This window comes from Prosopis cineraria, unplaced genomic scaffold, assembly GCF_029017545.1.
Source record: "Prosopis cineraria cultivar Desert tree isolate PC_DT_omini unplaced genomic scaffold, ASM2901754v1 PC10, whole genome shotgun sequence".
In the NCBI taxonomy this organism is placed as follows: Eukaryota; Viridiplantae; Streptophyta; class Magnoliopsida; order Fabales; family Fabaceae; genus Prosopis; species Prosopis cineraria.
Genome location: NW_026555341.1, coordinates 14402062 through 14418786, shown reverse-complemented (window position 1 = coordinate 14418786; position 16725 = coordinate 14402062). Strand labels below are relative to the sequence as shown.

At 26.4% G+C, this 16725-nt stretch overlaps 1 protein-coding gene across 2 annotated transcripts; it reads left to right on the top strand.

Annotated features, from left to right (window-relative positions):
- The first annotated feature begins 12684 nt into the window (after window positions 1-12684).
- LOC129322690 (transcription factor MYB1R1-like) lies at window positions 12685-14338 on the top strand. 2 transcript variants are annotated; one of them, XM_054969026.1, is made up of 3 exons: window positions 12685-13114; window positions 13219-13430; window positions 13520-14338. In XM_054969026.1, the coding sequence occupies exons 1-3, from the start codon at window positions 12847-12849 to the stop codon at window positions 13892-13894; spliced, it is 855 nt and encodes a 284-aa protein (XP_054825001.1). In that variant the 5' UTR covers window positions 12685-12846; the 3' UTR covers window positions 13895-14338. The 2 variants fall into 2 exon arrangements, with proteins under 2 accessions (XP_054825001.1, XP_054825002.1); XM_054969027.1 differs by having other exon boundaries at window positions 12686-13114; window positions 13219-13427.
- Window positions 14339-16725: the final 2387 nt, after the last annotated feature.

The following is a 16725-nucleotide window of genomic DNA, read 5'->3' as shown; positions in this document are numbered from 1 at the left end:
CTTTGCTAATGACTTGCTACTTTTTATCAAGGCTAATAAAGATAATTGCTTGATGCCCTCTACTTTGTTACACAAATATTGCTCAGCTTCAAGTCAAAGCATTAATTTTGATAAATAATGTTGCTTCTTCTCCCTAAACACCACGGAAGAGATGCGAGGGGAACTTTGTGAAATCCTTAGCATCAATGAAGCTACCTCCCTTGGTAAATACTTGGGACTCCTTGAGCTTTAGGGCAGATCAAAAATTGCCACTCTTTCCTTTGTTAAAGATAAGGTGAAAAAGAAGGTAAGAGGATGGAAAACCATGTTACTCTTTCCTGCTGGCCGTGAAGTTCTAATCAAAGCTATGGCCAATGCTATACCAACATACTCAATATCTTGTTTCCTCTTCCCTGCTCAAGTGTAAACTACACTAAACCATATCATTTCAGGATTTTAGTAAGGGCAAAAGGATAATGAAAGGAAAATTCACTAGCTTGCTTGGAACAAATTAACTCTTAATAAATATCAAGGAGGTATGGGATTCAAAGATCTTTTAGCTTTCAATCAAGCTTTACTGGCCAAGCAATGCTGGCGTTTACTATTGAATTTGACTAAACTCTGGCAAGAATTCTTAAAGGCATTTATTTCCCAAAAACTAGTTTCTTAATGCCAAGAAGGGTGCTCAGCCCTCATGGGCATAGAACAGTCTACTTAAAGGTCACTATCTACTCTTAAAAAATACATATTGGAGTGTTGGTAATGGAGATGATATCCACATTTAGAATAATCCTTGGATTCCCAATATCAATCATTTCATGCTATCATCACCTCTCCCAATTCCAAAAGCTCGAGAATTAAGAGTTGACATGCTCATCACTAATGGTGCCTGAGATTTATCTCTTATTGAGGAATTCTTATTTAAGGAGAAAATTTAAGCCATCCATAGCATCCCTCTTTCAAGACCCCTCAATGACAAACTATTCTAGTTGAAAAGCAAAAATGGTGCTTTTACTATGAAAATAGGCTATTAGACAACCCAGCAGCCTATTATCTCATATAAAGCTAGTACTTCTTTCTTGTTGCAAGAAAAGGGTGTGAAAAACCCTATGGAAGCTTAGAGTTCCAAAACATGTCAACCACTTCTTCTAGAGACTCTTTAATCATGTCGTGCCTTCTAATGAGAATTTATGGAAGCGACATTGTAGATCAAACCCTCTTTGTTGCTACTGCAGTAATAATCTTCCTGAAACTTATGAGCATCTGCTGTTACTTTATGACTGGTCCTAAAATGTATGGTTCACTAGATCTCTTAGCTTTTGTTTTGATAATCTTAATGTCTCCCGTTTTGAAAAATGGTTTCTGGATTTCTCTCTTTCCAGATGCACTAATGAATGGCATTTGGCTTTTATCGCTGTGACATGCTGGCACATCTGGAACAATCGATGTGCCATATGCTTTGATAATCGACCTTTTTGCTCCTAGGATATTGCAAAACACATTGAGCACTCACTTTTTGAATTTTGGGGTGTCAATGGTTGGATTGAAGACAATTTAGCTAGTGATTGGTTGGTTAGAGAATGTCATGAGGGAGTGTGCCCTTCTAGATGGGATTTGTCTCCCCCTCCCCCTTTTTTATGTTTAATGTCTATTGATTTCCCTGATGTATCAGCTTTGAATGATTAATGAATTGTCCTTCTTCAACCAAAAAAGAGACTAACCAAAAATGAACTCTACACCTTTGAGGGATTTGCAACTTTCATAACCTAGACCATAGAGTCTTGTTGATAACCATGGTTGAAGTTCATTTACAAAAGTCAAATATAGTGTACTTTAAAATAAAAAAAATGAAAATATCTCTAATATATACTATTTTTTAAAAATAAAAAATGAATATAATTTCACAAACATTTAAATTCAAAACACTTACTCAAACAATTTTTTATTTTTTTAAAAAATTAAAAATAATTTTTTAAAACAGAAATCAAACATGCCCAAATTCTGCTTAATTATAATTAGGTGTTACTGGCGTTGGGTTCAAAATTTTCAGGTAATTATAATTAAACAATATTTTTTAAAATTCTAAAATCGTCCACACGGTTGTTGGGCTGAACTATTTTGAGAGCCCATAGATTGGTTGAGCCCAAAGTTCCATTTTGCCCAGGTTTGCTTTCTAACTTGCTTTTATTTCGTTTTCAATTTTATATGTATTTGCAAATAGGTTCTTGTTCTAGGTATTTGTACCAATTTTTTGTAAGATTTTGTGCTCTTTTTTTTTTTTTTGGAGGAAAAACTCATCCTAGGAAGATTTTGATGGTTATCCCCAAGGTGATAATGACTCACTGTAAAGAAGAATGATGGAAGAGGAATGGAAAAAAAAAATTAAAAAATGTCCAAAAGTAAAAGGATCATCTTACTTTTATTTTATTTTTTGAAATATAAATATTTTTTACATTTTACTATCTTTTTAAAATTTGAAAGCAGCATTTATACAGATTTTTCCTATTATATCTTATTTATTCGGATAATTTTAATTTATTCAACGCAATAGTAAGGGATAAGTTAAGCAATGTAATTAATATTTAATATATTAACTACGTTTCTTAGTCTATGTGTTCAAACAATAAAAGAATTTTTTTTAAATGAAGTGGATGAGTATATAAGAGATAATATAATTTTTAACACCTTAAATTTTTAAATTTAATTTTTATCAATTTAATTTTTTAAGTTTATTTCAATTTTTGATTTAATTCTTATTACTTAAAAAAGAGAAGATAATATTATAATTTACTGACACGAAATGGAATGTTGATGTCAGCCATATAAATTATAAAAAATATAATTATTTATGTAGGAAAAATCAGACTCTAAAATTTTAAATAGACAAAAAAATAAAATGCAATATAAGATTATATTGATTAAGGGTTAAATCATTATTATCATTTATCTACATATATATATATATATATACTCCTTTTATTAAAAAATGTAAGCCATTTTTTAAGAATTGAATATTTAAAAATGTAAGATATTTTAGTCTTTCAAGGTGTAATTATTGTCTTTTTTTTTAAAGTGTCCCTATGATAATAACTTTATATTTATTGTAAGGTGTTTAATAAGAACAAATATGAAAGATAGGGTTAGTTAGAAAATAAATAACTACTTTATTGAGGGGTGAAATTCAATTAAAAATACCTTATATTTTTAAACGGAGGGAGTATATATCATCTGTCTAATTATCAATATATTTTACGCATTAGATTATTTTAAAATTAATTTATATTTTAAAATTTAAAGATCTACATAAGAATTTAAGAAAATATAAAAAATAAATTAATTAAAATTAAAATTAAAATATTAAATTAAGAACTAAAACAAATTTAAAGAATAAAAAATTATATTATGCCCGTCCATGATCCAAACATATTTGATACCATCTCCATCCATTTTCTTATGAGTTGTTGGGTAACTAGATTTCTTTTTTTCTTTTTCTTTTTAATTAAACAGCGGTGGGTAAATAGATTTCTAATAACCAATCAAACCCAAAAGCTTATTCCCATTATGGAACACGTGCTCTCAACCACCAACTTCTTGTCACCCCCTCTTTTTCCCTCATCGTCTCCTTATCTTTTTTTACTGTTTCCTCGTCAAATCAGCTCTCCTTGCATGCCACATTATTACGCATCAACAATAATAAATGATATCTTTATTTACTTTTTTTTTAACATCTTATCATTTTAGTACAGTCTTTCAATCTTGTCACAAAACATATCTTTAGAATTAAAAATAAGATATTATTCCACACTAGAATTTTAATATACCATAGTACCATACCACAATGGTACAATCCCAAACATAACCCCTTTTTTAATTGCCTGCATGTATTATTATGTTAAAGAAATTCTATTTAAAATACAATCCAATATTAATTGTGAACAAATTTTCTAATACTAACAACACTTATGTGTGTGTGAGGGTAGGTAAATACTCCACTCATTTGAAAAAAATAAAAAATTGCTTGTTGAAATAAGAAAAGTTTACATTTTACCCCCACAAAATTTAGGATTTCGAACCCATTAAAATTTCAATCTCCCTCACTTGGAAAAAAAAAAGTTTCAATGTGGTGCTAAAATGTAAATATATTTCTATATTTTGAATAAGAATACATATATAATTAGTTAATCAATTTTATTTAAGTTATATTAAAATTAAACATATTATATTTAAATAATAAGTTTTCAAATTTTTTGTATTTTTTTAATAATACTCCCACTGACTAGAGTTCCTACCAATAGAGATTCGAACATTAACATAATATTTTTTTATCTTATATGTTTTTTTTTTAATACTATTAATGTTTTATATATGACATAAAAAGTTTGCATGAATTGAAGTAAAGTTTCAAGGATTTACTAAAGATAAATTTCATAATTTAAAAACTATTAACTAAGTTGATATAGCTAAAACTAAATATGAGTATTTCCTTTACAGGAACTCAAATCTTGATTCATTACATTATAAAAAAATGATAATAAATTTTTTTGAAATATATGAATGACAATTTGGTCCTCAAAATGTTATAATTCCTTTAAAGTCTTCAGAAATTTTCTGTCATTAATAAATTTATATAAATTATTAAATTACCTTTATTGAAAATAAATTATTCATAAGTTTTGTTTAAATATTCACAACTTTTTTTCTTATATTTGTAATAATGCAACAATAAATCAGAAATTTAAATAATTAAGTTGTAATTTGTTGTTGCATTGTTGTGAATATAAAAAAAAAGTTGTAAATCATTCATTTTTAATAAGAATAATTTAATAATTTATATAAATTAATTAATGACAGAAAAGTCTCTAAAAATCTTGGAGAATTATGACATTTTAAAAAATTAAATTATCATTTATATATTTTAAAAAAATTTATCATTATTTTTTTTATAAAAAACTAGCAACTGGTGATGGATGTATATTAAATTTTGCACAAGATACAGGGGGTCAATCCAGGCCACTTACCATCTTACCACATTTTGGAGATGATCCAAAAACAAAGTCCTCACATCGTGGGCTGTGGGATTTTAAATGGTTGTGCCATGTGTAAGAGGAATTCATGCATGGAGAGTCTTAATCATAGATCTCATGAAATATTGAGATCATATGAAAATAAGTGGAGGAGAAATGTTATTTGTGTGGCAAATTAAATGTGGGAATACGGCACCTTATCAAGAAGGAAGTGATATTTTTGGATCTCTACGCAATGAATGAATCCCATTAAATGAATTGACCCTTTCGTTTAATTTAATGATGCGACCTTAATTGACTTTTGGCTTCTCTCCATTTTTTTTTTTTTTTTGTTTTTTGAATTTTTAGTTCACTCAAGCAAACCAACAAACTCAGGACCTTTCGACGCCGTTGATTACCCTTTCAAAACTCTCATACCTTTTCCTCACAATCTTCCACAGCCACACACCTATGCTGAGCTGTGTCTTCTGTGGGTGATGCGTGGGGCCCACCTCCTCTTATCCTATGCAATCACGCCCACAACTTTAAGATCATTCAATAAGGCCCCAACTATTATTATCATTTTTTAAATATTTTTTAAACATTACTCCATCCAACCTAAAATAAACATTTTCCAATATACTCCCTCCATATTAAATTATAAAATATTTTAAAATTTTTTATTTAAAATAAAAATATTTTAAATAAATTAAAAATTTTATTAAATACATTAATTTTAATACTATTCTTTCACTCTCTGTAATTAATTTTCATCTCTTTTATTTTTAATATATTAAATTATGAATATTTTTAAAATTTTATATTTTATTTTTTAAAAATATCATTGTTAAATATATTTAATGAGATTTATTGATATGTATTATTTTATTTAAAAGTATTTTATAATTTAAAATTGAGGGAGTAATTAATTTAATATTTAAATAATAATTTTTTATTTTATTCTTTTTATTAATTAACCTAAATTTTATGACACTCTTCTCACTCATCATAATTGAAACTAAAGATAAAAAATTAATATATATTTTCACGACAATGCAGATTTTATTGGCATGTGATTTTTGTTAAAAAATTATTTATATTTTCAACTAGAAGGAAAAAGGAAATGAAAACCGAACCAAGTATAGAAATAATACCAACCGTTAATTAGTCATGATTAAAATAATATAATTTAATTAAAATATATAAAAATATGTTTAAATTTAACCCTAAAAAAGTGTAAATTCAAAACAAATTTCATGGATTTCTATTTTTTTAAAATTCAAAATGGCGTTGTTTCATGTTCAATAAAAGAAGAAACAAATATATAAAATCTAACCTGATCGAGCCATCCAAAACTTCTAACTGGACCAGCAAAAACTGGTGTACTACACTATCCAGCTAATTGTACTATTGTGTTATAATACTATGCAAGAAGAAATAATAATAATAATAATAAATACATAAATAAATTTGCTTTACGGAAAATAAAACAACCAAGTTCTGATAATATGCAGAGACAGCCAAATCTTTATTCGTGGGCCCCGCGGTTCCAATATACGGTCCACAAACATCCTCCTCCTCCACCATCTTTTTTTCCCCCGCTTTTCCTCCTTTTGTTTTATCTTTTAGATATTTTAATTTAATTTAATGTTATGTTTATGTTTGCTTTTTTTTTTTTTTGCCTTAATTATGTTTATGCTTGTTGCTTTCTTTGATTCTTAACTTTTCTTTCTACAACTATTTCTACTGAGTAATTCCACCACAAATTCTAGCTTCTTAAAAAAGTCAGGACCGCAATGTAATGTTAATATTGATAGGATGATTTATTATACATAATTAGAGTAACCTAAATAATAATTTACACATAATTAAATAGTTAGATTTTAAAAAGATCAGTTTAACTATCATTAAATATCAAAGTATTATTTATAACCTTTCCAAAAATAATTTTCAATTATTATTTCACAAATTGTAGTTACAAATCATTGTTCTGATATTTAATTATACTCTCCCTCGTCCTATCTTATAAGATAGAAAAAAATTGATCTTATTTATAAATTATGCCATTAATTTTTTATCACAAATTTTTCTCTTATCCTTTATCAACCCTTCATTTTGATGTGGAAAAAAAATAAAAAGTAAGGGAAAGTCACAGTGAAAACTTTTAAAAATATTTATATTTTTTTAACTAATTTTAGATTTTTTTAATTTGCTCTCTTCTTTATTTGTTCTCGCTCTTCTGTCCTTTAAATCAAATAAATGTTAGTAGCAGAAAATATATTATTAAAGTATACATATTTAATATAGTAAAATTAAAAATTTATTAAATTTAAAGATAGAGTAAATGAATTTTAAAATTTTTTATGATAAAATATATTGAAGATGACATTATAATTTTTATAATTAATAATTATTTTTTCATGGATAGAGTATAAAATATTTCTATAGATAAGAAAATAATGATCTCATGAAATGGACTTAAATTTGATGACTGTATTTAATATAAGCACTGAATGTCTATACTATCTAAATTGTTAAAATTAAAATCAATAATTATAAATTTATATTTTATTTAAAATTAATGAATGAATGATTTTATTTAAATTGTTAATTTATATTTTAACAGCTCATATAATATAAATATTTAATATTTACATTAAATACAATTATTAAATCTAAATTTCCTGCTGAACGTGTCTGACTAGTTAGCATTCCTGATCTTAGGATATTGTATAGCCCACTTATGATTGGAAGGTTTAGCAGTCCTCATATTGGTAGCACATGGCTCATTCATGATAGGCCTACTCCCTTTGTTATAAGGTCAATATTATTTTATTTTTTAAAAATTAATCACTTTTTCAAATCTCATATACTCCCTCCACAAATAAATATAAATTTTTAATTAAATCTCATTCTTAATAAAAGTAATTATTTATTTTTAAATTAATTTTATCTTTTTATATTTTTATAAATATCTTAAAATAAGTATAAAAATTTATTCAAAAGGAACACTTAAAAAAATAATAATTATATCTTAAAAGATTAAAAAATATCTTATATTTTTAATAAAGGAATTAAAAATTTTAGAAAAAACACAATCTTTGATCCTTATAGTTTCATCCGATTTTGTTTTTAGTTCTTATAATTTTTTTAATATTTTCAGTTTCTATAATTTTAAAAATATTAGGTGACATTTGTTTTTAGGTCCCTATAGTTCCAATTTTTTTAGTGGTTTTAGTTTTTATAGAGATTGAAAATACTAAAAAAACTACAATGATTTAAATCAAAATTTGATAAAATTATAGAAATCAAATATTATGTTTTCTTAATATTTTATTACTTATAAATAACCTAACATGATATACATTTTATATTATATATCTTTTTATTTTAGGCCGTTTGAAAAATTAATCTTAAGGAATAAGGACTTTTTTTAAAAAAAATAATAATTTTGATTTGATTATATTAATTATGTGACAGCTGGATCAGATTATCCTAGTGAATGGGACAAAATCGGTAGTTTAATTTATCAATTTATGTTATATTGACCAATATTACTGACCTTTAATTTCTTTCCTCTAAAACAATTTTTTAATAGTTATGCTTAAATGAGGTCATAACTATATAGATTTCGTTTAATTTCAAATTTTCAATACAATGAACGAGAGAGATAAGAATTAATAGTTTCTAAAAAAAATTAATCATTCCTTCACCACTTGAACCCTATTTAAATACTTTTGGAACAAAAATGTAAAATGCATAAAAATGTTGAAAGATAGTTTATTGTGGGGGGAAAAATTAAAACTTGTCCAATTCAACGAAGAACACCATTATAAAACATTGTATGCCTAAAAATTATAGAGGTCATGTTACTTTTACCTTCATATAAAATTGATGGTTTGGATATTATAAGTAGGGAAAAAAAACAATATAAACATCCTGAATATAGATTGATAGAACTATATGAAATAATTATATCAAAATATTTTACATTGATATAGATGTTGATTACAATATTATAAAATTGATAAATTAAATATATCAATACATATAATAGTCTATGAATATATATACAGATACATATAACAAAAAAAAAACATAAATCATATATATCGTACAGAGCATGGAATGAACTACAGAGCATGGAAATCATATGTATTGCAAATTATTTATCAAATTCCTGGTAAAAAAACATTAATCAATTAATCAAATTATGTGTGAAACAAGGTGCTATAATATATATATATATATATATATTTTGGAATATATAATTTTAAAACATGGCATGCATAAAATATTATCCCCATTTATGAGGGCCCATTGTTTCCATAAATATTATGAGTCACTGGTGTGCACACCAAGAAAATGTGAAAGCAAAAAGTTGACGGCACTGATTGACCGTTCCACGTAGAAATGGCTCAGAATTCAGAACAATTACTTCTTCTTTACTCGAAATAATTTCTTCCCTTCACAATATAAGTTTTTTTAAGGGAAAATTTTTAGTTTATTTATATGTTATTTTAGAAATTCAAAGAAGTGTTAATTAACACTTTTCCATAACAGTCTTTTATCTTATTTCTGTATAGATGTATTCAAAAAAATATGCTATCTCTATTCATAATTATATGATAGTTTTTAAGAAATATAATTAGTTTAAAAACATAAGACATTTTAAAATATTTTTTAGGAGTAATTAATGAGATTTTTTTTTCAAAAATACTATTAATAAATATTTAAAATTAATAAAATTTTCATATTTATCTGAGATTAAATTATCTCATGGAATCAAGATGGATATGAGAAGAGTGAATAATTTTTAATAATATTAATCTTGAAGTGAAAGTTAACTAAAAATTCCTTATAATTTTGAAGGAGTGATTTTTTTTTTGTTGGCAAAATCATATGTAAGAACTTGATAAGAAACTTACTCAAAAACAAGAAACAATACAAAATAAATTATTATTAAAATAAAAATATAGACTTTTTTCAATTAAAACTTGTTATTAGTCCTTATTTGTAAATAAGTTTCTTGCCAAGTCCCTCATGTGATACTCTCATTGTTTTTAAAACTGGACCGAACCGGCTGGTCCGACCGGTGAACCGGTGACTTGGCCATGTGTTCGGTCTGGTTTTTCTTTTTATTGTGATTTAAGTTAACCCGAGTTAACCCGGTGACCCGGGATTAACCCGCCCAACCCCTCAGTTCAGGCGGGTTGGGCGGGTTGAAATTTAAAAAAAAATTGATAATGATTAACTAAGATGTATATTTATTTTTAACATAATAATGATTAATGATAGGTCAATAGGAGTCATGGGGTAAAAAAATCATACTTATGTCAGATGAGGGGACGGAAGAAGCAAAAAGAAATCAAAAAGTATAAATATATATTATATTATATTATTTTTTAATTTGAATTATTTAACTAAATAATTTTTAAAATATATCACTTTTATTTATTATCTTTTATTTTAAAATAAATTTTTATTTCTATTATTTTAACTCATTGAAATTTTTTTATCATTTATTTTAAAAAAATATAGAAATGTTGTTATACTTTATTATTGTTAGAATTATTTTTATATGTTATATGAGATATTAAGACTTAGATATGTATGAACGTATTGAGAATTAATACATTTTTTATTTAAATTATATTATTTTATTATGACCGGTCTGATTCCGGTTTGACCCCTGGTTGAACCCATGACCCTTGACCCCTGAGTTTGGCCGATTCAATGACCGGTCCGGTTTTCAGTACCTTGGATACTCCTATTTTTTTTTTTATTGTTGTGTTAAGGTATATTTTTGCCTCTAAACTATTCTTTGAGGAGCAGTTAGTGTCTTAAACTATTCGTTATAGCGATTTTGCTTCTAAAGTAATTAAAATATAATATTTTTTTTCTGACATTAAATATCTCAATGTTGACAATTAAAAATGCTAGCTGAGATTTAAGTTTGGCTGAAAATGTCACATGTTATGCTAAATGAATCTATGTTAAGATGCAATTTTGTCCTTAAATTATTTTCCAAGAAGTACCCAATATATTATACTATTTACATTGCAATAATTTTGCCATTAAAGTAATTAAAATGTAGCAAAAGTACATCTTAACTTAGATTTATTTGGCATGACAGATGATATTTGTAGTTAAACTGTAGTCTTGTCAGCATTTTTAACAATTTGGGGTATTTAATGTTAAGAAAAAATATGCTATATGTTAATTATTTTAGAAATAAAATCATTACGATAAATAATTTAAGATATTAGTTGCTTAGAGCAAGAATGTATTAGAGCCGATAATTTGGCTAAGTTTGACGGGCAGGCCCGAACCTACCCGAAAAATTTAGGGCTAAGCCCAAAAAATATTATTTTTTTATTGTTCAGGCTTGGCCTGAATACCCTATAAAAAATAAATTTTTTAAAAAATATATAAAATATAATAAATATTAATTAATTTTTAAATTTTTATATTATTTTATACCAAAATACTATATATTTAAGTTTTTTAATATAATTATTTTTTAAAAATTTTAAAATAGTTATATTTCATATTTTATTATTTTTAATCAATAAAATATCTCAAAATAATATTTAAAATATATTTTAATATTAATTTTTATATTTTAAGACTCAATTTTTTTAAATTTTTGAGTCCTATAAATTATTTACGTATTAAAAAATTAATTTTATATTTTTTATAAATTAATATAATTAATTTTAATGTAAAATTAAAATTAAAAATAATTTTAAAAATAAAACTCAGGCATGTACGAATTTCTGACTTTACTACTAAATAAACATAATAAGTACAATAATATTTTGAATAATTACTTGGTTATTATCCATATTAGACTTAGTTAAAAATTAAGAGTAAACTAGAATAACAATTTCTTATATGTAAGAGTTAAATAATATAAAAAGTTAAAGAAAAATAATTTAAAAAAATAATATTTTATTGTAATTAAATAATTTTTTTATATAATACAATGATAGCTATTTTTTTATATTCATAAAAATAAAATTATAATTTATCTAAAAGTTATTAAAAATTTTAAACTAATTGAGATAATAATTTTAATTTAATAGTCTAATTATAATTGAATTAAGATTAACTTAATCAAAATTAAAATAATATAATTTAATTAAAATATATAAAATATTTATATATAACTATGATAAAAGAAATATTTAAACAATTAAGATATTAATTTGTAAATAAAGAAAATATTCATAAATAAATTACACATAATATAATAAAATAATAACAAGACTACTTAAGTATAAAGTTAATAATTTATTTTTTTATTTTATTTTTTTAAAATTAAAATAATATTTTATGTTTAATAGAATTATTTAAAAATTTAAATTGATAAAAAAAATACTATTAAAAAGTTTTAAGTATTCGAGCTAATTTGAGAGTGTTAAGATCAGATTTGATTATATAAATTTTTTAAAAAAAGTATATCAAGCTTAACCTAAATTAAATTTAATTTAAATAAGTTCAGTATGTTTAAATTATCGACTCTAGAATGCACCCTCACATTTTTTTTTTCCCATAGCAATAAGGTGTAATAATTAATTAATGGCGTATGATAAACAGTGAGCGGCGGATACACTGAATCTGTCCCCCTCGTAACCCTCGTTATGGAACCAATCATCACACAACTCTATATATGACCCAAACCTGCCATCCTCTCTCCTTTTACTACCAGAAGTCTCCCTCTCTTCCTCTCTCCCTCACTCTCTCTCTCTCTCTCTCTCTCTCTCTCTCTGCGCGCTCCTGCTTTCTCTCTGGTGTGGAATGAGAAAAATAGAATCGAAACTGTGAGAGACGCTCCTTTATCGTACGATTCTATTCCACCATGTCTCGCACTTGCTCGCAGTGTGGCAACAACGGCCATAACTCCCGTACATGCATCCACGGCGGCGGCGGCGATGGTTCGTCTAAGGATAACGGGATTATGCTGTTTGGCGTGCGACTCACTCAAGGGAACTCGTTCAGGAAGAGTGCTAGTATGACGAATCTGTCGCAGTATGAAGCTCAGGCTCAGGATTCAAACGCCGTCGACGCTGGTTATGCCTCCGACGACGTCGTTCACGCTTCCGGACAGACGCGCGAGCGTAAGAGAGGTAATACATAATTGCGACTTGGGAGCTTTCGTGGATTGAAAACGAAAGGTTTGTTTGGACTTGGGGATTGAGTATTCTTTTTTTGGATTTGATTGGCTTTGTAGGTGTTCCCTGGACGGAGGAAGAGCACAGGCTATTCCTGTTGGGGTTACAGAAAGTCGGGAAAGGAGATTGGAGAGGGATTTCCAAGAACTTCGTCAAAACTCGGACGCCAACTCAGGTGGCGAGTCATGCTCAGAAGTACTTCCTTCGCCGCCACAACCAGAACCGAAGACGCCGGAGATCAAGTCTCTTTGACATTACCACCGATACAGTAGTAACTATTAATTATTGATTAATCTCATTCATTCCAGTCATTATCAGATTCTCCGATCTAACTTGATTTCGCTTGATTTGAATTTTTAGGTGATGGAACCCTCTTTAATGGAAGAAGAACAAATTCACCATGAAACGGCGATACCGCCCACACATCCACAGTTATACTACAGCGGCTTACCCAGTCCAACTTTTCCGACCAAGACGATGGCAGGAGAGAGATCAGCGAAGCCTATTAGGCCGATGCCAATCCTACCAGTCCCTCCGTCATCGAAAATGGCCACTCTAAATCTGAAAGAGAAGGTTCCAATAAGAGATCCCCTACCATTATCGCTGAAGCTGCCGACATCGCCGTCAACATCAAATGAGCAGTCGCAGGCAAGCAGCCAGTCATCGCCGTCGGATTTTCAGGCTATGTCTGACAAGTTCAGCGGCGGTGGAGATAGCATAATAAGCGTGGCTTGAAAGAAAGGGGAATATTATTGACTGACCAATGAAGCAGTAATGGGCAATTCAGGGACTTTGCAAAGGGCAAAGATGAGAATGCAAGGGTTAGAAAATAAAACAAACATTAGCTGGAAAAAAAGGGGTTAGGTGCTTGGATTAATGTAGGTGATTAGGCCATTAATTAATATTTTCCGACTTGTACAGGTTAGAGAGAGAGAGAGAGGGGGGGGGGGGAAGAGGAGGAGGAGATGGGTAGTCATATTCAGAATTGGTCTTGGGGGATTTTTTTTGAATGCTTTAGATTGGTCACTTTTCTTTTAGAAGTGGGAGATGAAGATGGATGGGACTTAAGGTTAAGGTACTCTTTCTTATGGCCATTGGTCTGTTTATTTATGTTATATTATATGTAATGGCTTCTAAACTATCCTTGGTTTCTTGCCTATATGAAGATGTCTTGTTTTATATTTGGATTTCCTTATTACGTATTATCAAACATTTCTTGCAAGAAAGAATATATCTCCCTAACACGTGTGTGTAGGATATACTGCCTATTTGGAATGTTTCACTCTCTGCTCTCAATATTTTAAGTATTCTTGAGAGATTAATCTCTCTGATGAAGTGATAATGTTATTCTTTATGTCTAAAAAAGAGAGATAGGGCATCACGCATTATTGGTCTCTGATTTGCGATGTTAATTTTTAATATTTTTTATCTTAATATAAGGCAAAGTGAGAGTACTTCATGTTTTTTTTTTTTTACAATTTTACTTTTTATTTATTATTGAATTTTTAGACAATAATTTATTATGAATATTACTGTTTCTATTAAAAATATAAGATATTTTTAACCAAACTTTTCCTCCGATAAAGTTACTTGTCCTCAAACAAATAACATTTTTTCATATTTTTTTATTTAATAGGGTGTTTCACTTTAAAATAAATATAAAGTGGTTTATTTATTAGAAATTTTTTTAAAAAAAATTTAATGACTACAGCTTAAAATATTAAAAATGTCTGATATTTTTTAATATTTAATTCTTTAAAAATGTTTTATATTTTTTAGTGGATTGAGTAATTGTAAAGAAAGACAAAATTAAATCGTTAGATTTTTTAACAATTTAAAGATATAATATCATTTCTTTGTAAACACAAAATTGATTAATTTCATCCTATATTAAGAACTTGAAAGATTATAGAATTATATGATACTTCTATCTACATATTGAAGCCCTTTCAAAGTGATTGTTTTTTCCATTATTTTAGCCAATGGCTTTGGTCAAATACTATGAGTCCTTTATACTTGTTGGTTTTGTTGTTAGTTTTAAATTTTTTTTAATTCTTTCAAATCACATATTGTTAAATAATAGTCTCGTACTGTTAAATAATGTATTTGCATATAAGACTTGTTTGAAGGACAAAAAACTATAAGACACTTTTAATTAAAATTAAAATTTATCAATTTCCCTTTCTATTCTATTTTGATTACAGAAATCTTTCTCCTATTTTTAAAATTTATATAAACCTCCCTTGAAATTAAAATTTACATAACACACACCTCCTATCTATTTTAAAGATTCAATTTCCATCAATCTAATTTTTAACCAGCCATTATGATAAAAAATTTGTTAACCAACCATTAAATCATATATTTCAGACTAAGATACCTCTCTTTAACATAAATTTGCTTAAAAGCCATTTAAGTTTCCAAATTAGCATTATAGCATATAAGTTGACAAAAATAATATATATATATATATATATATATATAGTTATTTATATAGTACATAAGTTTAAGAGTCATTTATGTAAACTTATTTATAAATCAATTTTTTAAATTTTAAATATATAAGTTGAAAAAAATAATATTTCAAACATATAAGAATAATAATTTAATAAATTAAAAATTCTCGTTGAAAAATTAATTAAGAATTTAATACAATAAGTGATCAATTAATTAACATAATTTATATTTATTTTTTATTAATTTTAATATCATTTATGTTTATTAAGTTTAATATTTTGTAAAATGTTTATGTAAATATAAACATAAACATTATTTTAATATAATTTTGAATTAATTACATTTAACATGAAATATTATTAATTACATTTAACATGCAACATAAACATAAACATAAACTCAAAAAATTATTTACATTTATTTCTTTTTTTATGATCACAGGAAAATATTATTAATTACATTTTGAATTAATGGAATTTTTAGAAAAAATCTATATTAATTACACCTTGAACAACCTAAAATACCTTATATTTTTTAACATGAAATTTCAAAAAAAAAAAATCTTATAATAATGAATGAAATGAGTGAGTTATATTCTCCTTATTCTACTTATAAATTATTTCTAAAATGTTTTATTGAAACTAAAAAAAATTTTAAAACTTATTAAATCTATTTAAAAATTTAATAAATTCATGTTTGGATTAAAATGTAATTTTTGCCCTAACCTAATTATTTGGGCTAAAAGAAATAATTTTGGTTCAAACCCATGCATCACTTTGGTAGGCAGGCAAGAGTGGAGAAACCTTAAGAGAAACTGCTAATAAGGGTTCTAGAAATGTGGACGGTGGGGTTATGAGAAAACTATCATTTTGTGTCTATGAAAAAGAAGCAAGCCACATATATGATCTCTCCAATCTCTTCGACAACTTCAATTCCAATCAACCCAAAAAACACTCAAATTAATTTAATACTTAGTCTGATAAAATAAGACACTTCATCCTTCATCTAATTTAATGTAGTTATTTTATAGTATCATGTGTCCGCTACATAGAAGTGAGTTCTCCAATAACCAGTAGAACACTAGCTCCCAATAGAATAGTAGTCACAAT

Excerpts from the sequence above, each read along its gene's own strand:
- LOC129322690 (XM_054969026.1), top strand. The coding sequence starts at position 12,847 with ATGTCTCGCACTTGCTCGCAGTGTGGCAACAACGGCCATAACTCCCGT. Across the intron at positions 13,115-13,218 it reads GACGCGCGAGCGTAAGAGAG|GTGTTCCCTGGACGGAGGAA; the intron begins GTAATACATAAT and ends TTGGCTTTGTAG. Across the intron at positions 13,431-13,519 it reads ACATTACCACCGATACAGTA|GTGATGGAACCCTCTTTAAT; the intron begins GTAACTATTAAT and ends TTGAATTTTTAG.